Source organism: Paroedura picta, chromosome 2, assembly GCF_049243985.1.
Source record: "Paroedura picta isolate Pp20150507F chromosome 2, Ppicta_v3.0, whole genome shotgun sequence".
NCBI lineage: Eukaryota > Metazoa > Chordata > Lepidosauria > Squamata > Gekkonidae > Paroedura > Paroedura picta.
The window spans coordinates 128,450,447-128,462,634 of NC_135370.1; the positions used below are offsets into that span (position 1 = coordinate 128,450,447).

General features: G+C 47.8%; 2 protein-coding genes across 3 annotated transcripts in view; one reads left to right on the forward strand and one right to left on the reverse strand.

Moving 5' to 3' along the window:
* The window catches only part of TTC9 (tetratricopeptide repeat domain 9), a 44,082-nt gene extending 39,773 nt beyond the window's left edge, over nucleotides 1-4,309 (forward strand). The window contains exon 3 of the mRNA XM_077322645.1: nucleotides 1,039-4,309. Coding sequence (XP_077178760.1) covers nucleotides 1,039-1,118 — 80 coding nt within the window. The 3' untranslated portion in view covers nucleotides 1,119-4,309. The remainder of the gene's footprint in view (nucleotides 1-1,038) is intronic.
* MAP3K9 (mitogen-activated protein kinase kinase kinase 9) overlaps nucleotides 1-12,188 on the reverse strand; it is a 94,066-nt gene that overhangs the window by 14,857 nt on the left and 67,021 nt on the right. The gene's annotated exons all lie outside the window — the stretch shown is intronic.

Genomic DNA, 12,188 nt, shown 5'->3' on the forward strand with positions numbered 1-12,188 from the left:
TAAAGTAAGGTTGTCACTAACATCAGTGGAAATATTTAAGGTCTTCCTTGATTATATTATGCTGTTTATTGCATGGTTTTCTAATTCTGTAATCCGTATCATCAAATTGTTTGTATGTATAGTTCTCCAAACTGGCACCTCCTTATACACTAAAACACAATACAATTTTCTTATTTCATTTGCAGTCAGTCACCTTGGAGTAATGGCTTGTACTCTTCTTAATGCATTGTTTTTAGTCGTAATCTGCCTTGAGTCTCAGCAAGGTTATAGATGAAGTAAATACAATTAAGATTGATTCAAGGGGGTGGCCGTGTTGGTCTGAAGCAGCAGAACAAATTTTGAGTCCAGAGGCACCTTGCTGATACAATGTCAACAATGCATACAGTGTCATTGTATCTGAGGAAGAGTGCTTGCACACAACAGCTCATGCCTTGAATAAAACTTTGTCGGTCTTAAAGATGCCACCAGACTCTAAATTTGTTCCACAGTTAAGACAGGTCGTGATGCATAGGGCTCCTTCTACTTTTCAAATAGGCAGGTGTACTTATATTCAAATAAGTGAAGCTGGCCCAATCCAAGGATGCTCAAATCTGTTGACTGGAGCTGTGAACAGGCAAGACAGATCTTTCTACAAATCTGAAAAATATCCCAGATTTGCAGAAAAATCTGAAATCTAAGAACAAAACCCAAAAACATGGGGGGTGGGGGGGGGGTGGGGGTTAAAAGTTCCCAATACTACATGAGGTGCCTGTAGCTTTAACAAACAGTTTTCTCTCAGTGGCTGTGGCTAGGTCATCAGCATTCCAGGCTGGGTCTGGGTAAGTAAAAGGCAGAGAGAAGGGCAGAATCCTTTCCTGTTTGGGAAAACTGAAGACAGAAGGGCACATAAGAAAAGTTGGATGGGAAGGAGAGAAGGAAGCAGGAAAGGGGAAGTGGGTATTGGGGCTTTCAGAAAAGGCAAAGAGGAAATAGGAGGAGATGGGATGCCTTCCTTGCGGATTTCCACTTGTTCACATTTCCATTCTCTTTCCCCTGCAGATACCAACGTTGTACGGTACATCCAGCTGACGGAGATGAAACTTAGCAGATGTTCCCAGAGGGAGAAAGAAGCCTTGTGAGAGGAAGCCCAGATCCATGGCTCTCCTTGACTGGACACATCCTCCCTTAAAATGCCCATTTGGTGGATTTGCCCATTTTATCCACCTTAGCTGGCAGTTTCTCTGCCTTCTCCTTTCCTTCTGATCTGAGCTCAAGCAATTTTCTTTTGTTTTGGAAAGAAGAAACTCCACCTTTGGATCTGGCTTTGGCTGTTTGCTGGCATCATGTTAGAAACCCGGCCCTCTTAGCACAATTGCTGCAGGCAGTCAGGTCTGGGGCTTAGTATGAGGGGAATAGTAGAGAGGGTGCATTTACTCACCAGCTGTTTGCTGAGAGACCGTCTTCCTGAAACTACATGGTCACGCTAGGAACAAGAGAGCCACTCCCCCCCTCCCCGATTGCAGAGGGGATGGACAACAGCCTTCAGTTACGCATGAGACGAGTCCTCATTGTGCCGCTTCATACACCTGCGGACTTTCAGGCTCCAGCAAGAAGCCCTGTGTAAAGAAGTCTCGTGCCAATGAGACTATTGCAATACAATCCGTTTAAAGCACATAAAAGGTGTGCTTTAAGCAACAAACTCTTTAAGTGCAAAAGACCTCAGAGGTCATGGTGAAAGGACACCATATTGTTTGGGTTATAAAAACTGTAGTGAGATAAAATGATATCAAGTATATATTTGTGGACAGCAGTCCTACATGTTGTTTCTAGAAGGTACAGCTGGGCTCCTGATACGCCTACAGGAATACCATGACATTGTATCTAGTTGCTGCTCAGAGAGTGGAAACAGGTGCGCTGAATTATGGCTTTGCCACCAGCACCCATGGGCAAGTCATGTATCCTCTTTGCCTGATTCTCCATCTGTACAGTGGGAGTAGCAATGTCTCCCTACCTCACAGGGGCTGTTGTGAGGATTTGTTGATGTTTGTACAGTGCTAAATATTATTATTGGTACACTGGACTGAATTTGCAATCTTTCCGTCTTGGTTGCCTGCCTGCCTGTTTGGATTTACTTTCTTTCACTTATTCTTGGAACTTTGGGATGCAGTGAACAGGCCATAATCTCTAAAACCAAGCTATTAACTAGTTCACACAGAAACATGGAACCAGCAGCAAATGCCTGAGATGTCTTCAGCCAGACTTTGTGGTTTCCACATTGTTGGTGTGGCTGCAGATAAATCACAGCAGCAATGGGGCCTGCACATGCCAGGCCTCCCCAGTTGCCCTGCCCACAATCCCTTAGTAGCAGCCACCTCTCTCCGCTGGAGACTAGAGGTTTACTTTTTAAAAGAAAATAAAAGTTGAGAATTCAGAGAACCTGCTACATCTATTGTTACAATGGTATAGTGATAGGACATTCTAGTGCTAATTTTTTTTTAATTAAAAGGCCCCAATAGCAGGGAATAGCTGCCATGTAGGCCAGAAAATCCAAATTTACCCACCCACACAGAACCTATCCAGGCTTTACTGCAGTCTTTCCCAAAACTACAGAGCAAAGCAGGTTTGAGAAACATTGGAGAAAAGCAGGGGTAACTCCTAGAGGTGAACAAATGCACTACAATGGGCGGAGGAAGGGGAGGGTCCCCAAGAGCACAGAACTTGGGGGCAGGTAACCTGTGTGGAAGACCTCTAAACTGTTCTTGAATCTCTTTGGGGAATTTAGAGCAATTTAAAGTTCCACTGATTTCAAAAGGATTTTGAAGCACTAAACTGTGTTTAGATTGTACCATTATTTTACATGTTATTTTTAGAGAGAACATGGCATAAAGTGGCTCACAAAAACACAAAGGTTAGCACCATGCCCATGGACTCTTTAATAGCTCACTTATACCAAGTCAGAGCCTAAAGTACATCTAGCCCTGTGCTATCTACTCTGACTGGTCAAGGGTCTCTGGGAAAGGAAAGGAAGGAAAGGAAAGGAAAGGAAAGGAAAGGAAAGGAAAGGAAAGGAAAGGAAAGGAAAGGAAAGGAAAGGAAAGGAAAGGAAGGTTTTCCCAGCCCTGCTACCAATGATCTTTTAACAAGAGGTGGAATGAAAGCTCTGTTTTCTTCACCCACCCAAAGCCAGTGGTGTGAATTCTCATGTTGGGAGTGCTGCCCTTCCTCTAAGAACACCAACCAAAGTGTGTGCACTAAGCCCCCTTTATTGTCACAGTAATCCACTGAGATGGGTTAGGCTGAGGAAGCAAGTATCCTGCATACTTCCTAGGCTGAACACACAACTGAACTCACATCTCTGTTTAATGTCCACCATTCTATTCATGGTTTCCTGAAACAGCAGCTTCCAGCCTTTCTAGAGCTCTGACTTACCTTTAACCCTAGAGAGTGGTATGGGACCCTCTAAGTTGCAAGAAAGGAAGTCACATTACACCAGAGTGACAGGTAGAAGAACAGCCAGTGCCTTTCCTCTGCTAAAGCAGAACTCCCTCCTTTGCTGAGCAACCTAGCCTCACAGTCCTCCTGCTTCTTAGTATGGAGAGGTAGGAATTGGGGCTCCCTTGCTGGCAGTACATGTGCACTAGCAGCAGCTCCTCCCAACAAGAGGGAAAAATTGTAAGAGCTTGAAACCCAATAGCTAGGGGTCCCTGACACATCTGATTGAGGGTCATAGAATCATAGAGTTGGAAGGGGCCATACAGGCCATCTAGTCCAACCCCCTGCTCTACGCAGGATCAGCCTAAAACATCCAAGAAAAGTGTGTATCCAACCTTTGCTTGAAGACTGCCAGTGATATGGTCGTGACCCATGAGTTCGAGAGAGCTCCCCTAGATCATACAGTAGTCTCACAATCCTATAGACATGGCCCAGAAGGATGAATTAAAGTCTACATAATACTTTACATTCACTTTTCTGAGGGTCTAGCTGACCTTGAATAATACATCAGAATGTAGTACTGTATTTCAGTGCTTAGTCACTGAATGTGTGAAAGGCCCCCCAGCGTGAGCAAAAAGCTATTCGCTGAACATCCAGTAAGCACATGAGGTTCCAAGAGTTCAAAACCTCCATCCTATATGCAGTGGCAGTCTGACTCCATAATTCTCAGTTTACAGATTAACTGCTGAATTACATGTTCTTGTAAGTACATACTGCATAGTGAAATCTACATAGCATTCCCTGTGCTCTATTTGTTTCTGACGGATGAATTTCCCATTATTGTATTTCAACTTGACCTTTGCACTGCATTTATAAAAACCATGTCCTAATACGTTAAGACTCTGATTTCAGTGAAATTTGTTTTTAAATAACTTTGCAGATCAAACTAGGAAAATGCCCCAGGGGTCACGGGAGTGCCCCTCTATCTGACCAAATCCCGGTGCTCCATTTGGTATGACACACGCATTCTGTAAGTTCTGGGCAGTTACTTTTCCTTGGGGTTACTACATTGCCCTCTGGTGTGTAGTATCCACATAATCTCAAGCACATCTAGATCAGCCTCATGTGTATGGAAGTTCACTTTTGGAATTCCATGTCCATCTGCTTGGCCCCACTTTCTGCAGGTCTATGTGAAGTTCCACTAATTCTGAGTATGACTCATATAGCTACTGCACTTTCCCCTTTTGAGTAGGATAGATACAAACCCTGCCCCCACTCACGGGTTTACCTTGACATGGTGATATAAACAACATATGTCATGCATGGATGCCTTCTAGTAAAATAGTCACTACATCAAGTTGACACAGAATATTGTTTTGTTAATGCATCAGAAAACAGGAATGTCAGTCCCCACTTGTATCCCATGGTCTTTATGACACTGTAGTCTCCACATTACCTTCCTAAGAAGAGGGACATAGTGAAAGTTACAACTGTTAGAAAGCTGTTTCAAACAGCTTGCTAGACGTATTTTGAGCAGCCAACCATGCATGTGATTTCAGCTAACACATGCAGAGAAACAGATGGGAAACTGCTGAAGCTCAAGTATAGAAAAATATGATCAGAAAGGTCACTGAAAATTCTTACCAGAGAGGGGAGCACAGAATAACTCTGTTTTGTTGTGTTTTTTTAAAGTACACATACAGCATTAAAACTCTAAAAGGCTACTTTTAAGTTTTCACTTTCCCTTCACTTAATGGCTCAGGAGGATGTCCAGATGAACAAGACCTGTCAACGTTTCAAAAGAACAGAGAGCCACAGGAAAATTTCCTACTTGAAGCAGATCATCATGTGACATTGTACTTTTTCTATTAATATTTGCTGTAGGTGGAAAAGAAAGAACACCTGCAGATTTAATGGTATCACTCAATTCGAGCTTGCTACTGGGAAAGCACAAATTTTCAGTCTGGAGACCTCGGGTGTATACGTGTGGGTTGTTGCTTACCTATATACACAAAGCTATTAAATGCCCTCTTTGCCTTAGTGAGGGAACAATAATAAATGACAATTCAGTTTGAGAAGAAAAAGCATAGGAACAAATTCAGAAGAGAAGCAGCAGCAGCAGTTTTGCTCCAAGGCAACCTAAAGCAGCATTTGATGAAATAATGAACACCCACCCCTCTTATTCAAATACAGCACAAGGATAACTGCCTTAGACATTCAAGGGGTTCCTTAAGATTGTTAAAATCAAATTTTAAAATCAAATTTTCCACAAGCAGCTTGTGGAAAGAAAGGGGTGGGGAGGGGAGACCCCAAAAGATTCCATTCTGAATAGAGGACAATGTAGCAAGAACTGGAAGTGGGCAGATGTATTACCCTCATCAAGGCCTCGGAACAATGAGTTTTACTGCAGCAAGGCAACTTTCTCTCTAGACTTTAAAACTTGTTACATATATTGCAGTTTGTCCATAGCAGCTGAAATGAGGGAGAATCCAAGATTGTCTCGAGTCTTCGGAAAGGAAGAATTTCACAGCATTGCTGAACTTGCTCTGATGTAACGATTTGCTTCAAAATTAGCACATTCTGCACCATGGAACAGGAAACTTACTTTTCTTGTCAAGTATTGACACTGTTTTGCCAGTGTCCTTTCTTCCAAATGCTCTCACATCCATCTTCTGACTTGCTGTCATGAGTTTGGAGCCTTCTTTCCCCCACTGTGCTATTCAATGCTGCTAGCTTTGGTAAGCCACATTTTTAAAAGCTTTTGAGACACCATCATACAAGCGTATTGTTCTGATGCCCTCAACTAAACCATGTGGGTTGTCTGGGCTAACAGGACAGCAATGCTGGCAAAAGCACCCAAGGATCATGAGGACAAAGTGGTAGAATAGACAACAGCAGCACTCAAAATCTGCCCCAAGTCTCAATGAGAAAGGCAGAACAAAATATGTCAATGTACTGAGATTTTCCAAGTTAATACAATAAACTTGTAGAATTCTGATTTTCTTGGCACATAATTTGGAGTAGATTTCCTCCCCCATCCCAAGTCTAGTTTTGGTTCAGTCCAATGTAGATTTGTCTTTACCAAACAGACAATGGATCAGAATAGATCTGTAATCCCTTTCTTTCCCCAGTGGACAACTGATCTGCTGGATAAGGTGGGAGTGAATAAATGAGCTTCTAGTATAATTGCAGATTGTATTGCTAGGCTCACATCAGCAAATATTGCTTAGCTCGCCAAGAGGTGGGGGAAATCCCACTTCTCTGTCATCCCCTTCTTCTTTTGCCCTCAATTGCTCCCAGCATTAGGCTCTTCTCCAAGGAGTCCTTCCTTCTCATGAGGTGGCCAAAATATTTGAGTTTCATCTTCAGGATCTGGCCTTCTAAGGAGCAGTCTGGGCTGATCTCCTCTAGAACTGACCGGTTTGTTCGCCTTGCAGTCCAAGGGACTCACAAGAGTCTTCTCCAGCACCAGAGTTCAAAAGCCTCAATTCTTTGACGCTCGGTCTTCCTTATAGTCCAACTTTCACAGCCATACATTGCAACTGAGAACGACCCCTGATTACTCACCGAGAGGGGTCCTTCTCCTCAGGGGTCAGGAGGACAGCTTGATGGGTGTTTCCCAGCTCTCTTTGAGGGAGGCAGGTAATTTAAATATTCTGTCTTCCTGTGGGAAACGCCCCTCTCAGCCAGTCGGTATCTCCGGAGAGTCCTTCATATCCTGTGCCATTACTGCTATAACGTAAGCTTGTTAACACTAGACACAGACAAGACACCGAGGAAGGAGGGCAAGGAAGACTAACACAAACAGAACTATACCAACTAATCTACCCGTCAGGCGTCTACTCTCAATGCCCCTATACCATTTTCTTTTCTTTTTTTTTCCTTTTAATATTCCTGAACCTCCAAGTGGAGAACTCAACAACTACTAAATAAGTTACAGCGCGATGGACCTCCCTACTGGGCGGGACAAGCTGTCCTCCTGACCCCTGAGGAGAAGGACCCCTCTCGGTGAGTAATCAGGGGTCGTTCTCCCTCTGGGTCAGGAGGACAGCTTGATGGGACCTTAAAGAGCAGTCCCAAACCCAGGGCGGGTAGTTAAACCAGGTCCATCACGTGGGACAGAACTCTGCGCCCGAAGGCCGCCTGTTCCATCTCCCCCTGCTGAATCTTATAATGCCTTGCAAACGTGGAGGGCGTGGCCCAGGTCGTGGCCTTGCATACCTCCTCCACAGAGGCTCGCTTGGCGAAAGCGGCTGAAGCGGCCGCACTCCGCAGGGAATGGGTGGTGATGCCCTCAGGCACCCTCTCCCCCGTGGCCCTGTAGGCCTCCACTATGCATGCCCGCACAGATCTGCTGATGGCAGCCTTGGATAAGGACTGCCCCCTCTTGTCTCCTGAGACCCCTACAAACAACGTCTCAGTCTGTCTGAAGTCACTAGTCCTGGTAATGTATACCTTGAGGGCCCTCTTGATGTCCAGCTTATGCCAGACCTTCTCCTGATCCGAGCTAGGATGAGGAAAAAATGCGGGCAAACTGATCTCCTGCGTGCGGTGAAACCTAGACTCCACCTTGGGCCTGAATAAGGGATTCACCCGAAGCACCACTTTGGAATCCCTGAAGGTACAGAGATTCTTGTCTATGGACAATGCCCCCAACTTGGAAACTCTTCTAGCAGATGTGATAGCCACGAGAAAAATCGTTTTTAGACTAAGCGTGGGAAGGGACACCGATCTAATCGGCTCAAAGGGCTCCCGGGTCAATGCCCTGAGTACTAACCCCAAATTCCAAGTGGGAAAAAGATGTTTGGGTGGCGGCTCCATCTTAGCAGCCCCTTTTAAAAACCTGACGACATGCGGATGCTTGGACAACGGAAGCCCCCCTTGCAAGCCTAGCACTGTGGACAATGCGGCCACCTGCCTGCGCAGCGTCCCTGAACGCAAACCTGACTTGAGACCATCTTGTAAAAACTCCAGGATGCTGCTATTCTTTGGATAAGAGGTAGACACAGCCTTCCTCCGGCACCACCTCACAAAAGCCTTCCAGGAACAGTTATAAATTCTAACGGTGGAGGCCCTCCTGGAAGCCATGATAGTGTCTGTAACGGCTAAGCTGTATCCCTTCCGTCTCAGGCCCGCCCTCTCAGTAGCCAAGCGGTCAGATTCCACCATCCTGGCCGAGGGTGTCGAAGAGGGCCCTGAGACAGCAGGTCCTCCGTCACTGGAAGTGTGAGGTGCGGCCCCACTGACATCTGCATTATCGCCGAAAACCACCATCTCCTGGGCCACCACGGAGCCACGAGGATGATAATACTGGAACTGGTGGAAACGCGTACATGAGACCGTCCGGCCAGGTCGCCGTCAGCGCGTCTGTCATCTCCGCCTTCGGATGATAGTACCTGCTGCAGAACCGGTCCACCTGATGGTTCTGGCTGGAAGCAAACAAGTCCATTATGGGACGACCGAAGTGTACTGTGATAAGGTGGAACGCCTCTCTGCTTAGAGACCATTCCGCTTCTACTACTCGCTGTCGACTGAGCCAATCTGCTTGGGTATTCAGAGTCCCCTGAATATGTTCTGCTCTCAGCGATGCCAGATGCTTTTCTGACCACGACATCAGCCTTTCGGCCTCCTTTTGCAACTTGCCGGACCTGGAACCACCCTGGTGGTTGACATAAGCCTTGGCGGTTACATTGTCCGTCCTGATTAGAACATGCTTCCCTTCTACCTCCTGCTGGAAGAACTGTAGGGCCAGAACTATCGCTCTCAACTCCAACAGGTTGATCTGCTGCTTTTTCTCGGAAAGTGACCAAAGTCCCTGAGTGGGTGAATCGTTCAGCGTTGCTCCCCAGCCGGATAGGCTCGCATCCTTATACAGTTGCTGGAACTGATTGAATAGGAACGGCTTCCCCTTGATCAGATTCGCTCTGACTGTCCACCACACCAAGCAGTTCTTGGTGTGCAGATCCAAAGCTACTAATAGGTCCTTCTTCCGGGCAATCCTGTTTTGAAAAGGCCGTAATGCTTTCTGCAGCGGTCTGGCTCTTGCCCGTCCCCACTGCACTGCTTCTGCATCTGCGACTAGTATTCCCAGTACACTGGCCAACTGGAGCAGTGAGGACCTCTTTGCCCGAATGACCTGGGAGACCAACTGAATGGTTTTCGACACCTTGGCCTGGGGAAGGAACAGGGCGCACCTGATCGTATCTATCACAACCCCCAAATGCTCTAGGCGTTGTGTGGGTACTAACGAACTCTTTTCCCGATTCACTAGGAACCCAAATCGCTCCAGTACCTCTATGGACCTCTTGGTGAACTCCTCCGCCAACCTGAGAGTGGGGGCGCGGATCAGGAGGTCGTCCAAATATGGGTGAATGTGGATGCCCTCCTGTCTCAATATGGCCACTAGGTTTACCACTAATTTGGTGAACACCCGCGGAGCCGAGGACAGGCCGAAGGGGAGAGCCCGATACTGATAGTGCCGCCCCTCTGCGCAGAAACGCAGATAACGCCTGTGTTCTACTGCGATGGGCACGTGTAGATATGCCTCCTGAAGATCTAGGGACGTGAGGAACTCCCCCTGTTGTATGGCCTCTGTTATGGACCTTAAGGTCTCCATCCTGAATTTCCTGAGAGGAATGAAAGTGTTCAGGAAACGGAGGTTTAGAATGGCTCTCCAGTCCCCATTTTTCTTTGGAACGGTAAACAGGAGAGAGTAGACTCCCTGACCTCTTTCCGATTCCGGTACTGGTTCTATTGCTTTTATATTTACAAGATGCTCGATTGCCTTTAGCATGCGAGCCCTCTTTTCTGGGATGTGGGAGACCGGAGAAGGGAAAAAATGATCTGGTGGGCGGCGACCCAGCTCTATTCTGTAACCCCTCCGGACCAACTCCTGAGCCCAGGAGTCTATGCGCGGATCCGTCCACTGTTCGTGGAAAACAAGTAGTCTCCCCCCCACTGGAAGGGGCGGTGAGTCACGCCTGAGAGTTCTTGTTATCTCCGTCTGAACGGTCAGCTCTGTTCCTGAACCTCTTGAACCTGGCATTGAATCCCCCCCTGCGGGAGAACTGTCTAGACTGACCCCAGGAACCTCTTCTGCCTTCCGGCCGATATCTGGGGCCTGAACCCTGGTTCCGGAAGGCTGAGGGAAAGGGCTTGCCATCCCTGCGGATGCGCCGCGGAAAAGCCTTCTTCTTGTCCCTGGTTTCAATGAGGACCCTGTCTAAGGAATCCCCAATAAGTTTGTCCCCCTGGAATGGGTAAGCCACCACCGTGGTCTTAGAGTGTGGGTCAGCCGGCCAAGCCTTGAGCCACAGTAATCTCCTGGCCCCTGATGCAGAGGCCATAGCACGTGCTGCAAATACAACAATGTCAAGAGATGCGTCTGCATTGTACGCAGAAGCTTTCAATATTCTGTTGGTCCCCTCCTGAAGTCTTCCCTCAGAGTCTGGGATGAGGGAAAGCAACTTTTTACACCATGCCATGGAAGCCCTGGCTACCACTGAGGCGGTAGTGGCCGCCCGAATGGACATTGCCATGGCTTCGTGTGCCTTACGTAGGGCCGACTCTGCCTTTCTGTCCATTACGTCTTTCAGGTAGCCCTCTCCGTCCTCAGACACCAAGCCCGACGTCTGGAGTGCTGCAACCAGACCATCAATGACTGGTACCTGTAAAAAAGATTCTGCATATTCTGGTAAGGCATACATCTTACGAATAAAGGAGGGGAACTGCTTGGTGACCAGCGGCTTTTCCCATTCTGCCCTTATTTTCCTCTCGAAGGATTCTGGCAAAGGAAAGTTCTTTAGATTAGTTTCAGGTTTGGGAAAAAATTCACCACTACCCTTAGGGCCGTAGAATTTTCTGGTCTGTTTGCAAGGGGGTTCCTCTGAACCAGACTGTTTCAAATCCAGGATAGAAATGGATTTGTTAAGCAGAAACTGAAAGTCTTCAACATCAAAAAATCTCTCAGTCTGTGGAGGCACCTGGATTGGCTCAACCTCCTCCTCATCTGTAATAAATTCCAAATCGCCCTCCTCTCGTTCTCTGGCATCCATCTCCTCCTCTGAAGAATGAGATCTCTGTTGGGTACAGTGTGGTCTCTTTCGGGCTGCCTTGGTAGGCCAGCGAGGCCTGGAGCTAGAGGCCTGAGGAGACCTCCTGTGGGAATAGCTCCTTCTGGAAGCCCTGGATTCTGGGGAGGACGAACGGGAACGAGACATGGAGGCTCTGGAACCCTGGGGTAGAAGCTGCTGGCACACCTTTGCAATTTCGGCCTGTACAGTGCTCTGCATGAGCCTAACAAACTCTGGAGGTAAATTAAACTGGCCTTGATTGGCCTCTACATTACCCTCCTCCAGGCGTTCTGCAACGTTCCTCTGTCCAGCTGAGGGCCCTTCTGGCTCTCTCCTCCTGTGGCCCGCGCCTGGATCCTGCCCTTCACCCGTAGCCGCTGTGTTAGTCGGCTTGGGGGGGCGTTTAGGCTGCTTTGCGGCTCTCGCGGCTTTTGAGCGCTGTCCTTGCTCTGCCGCGGCCGATGCAGCTGTTGCGGGGTCGGGCGCAGCCGTTCCGGCTGCCTCCGACATTGCTCCGACCCCGGCGCTCCCAATCCGCGGCTCGGTGTCCTCCTCAGAGGAAAAGCCGCCGTCTCTTCGCTCCGCCGCCATTTCCCGCCGAAAAACAAAATGGCCGCCGCAACGCACGCGGCCGTCGCCGGCCTTCCCCTGCTGCCCGATCCGGCGCAGCCGAGGGGGTATTGAGCCCAAAAAGGATCACCAGCC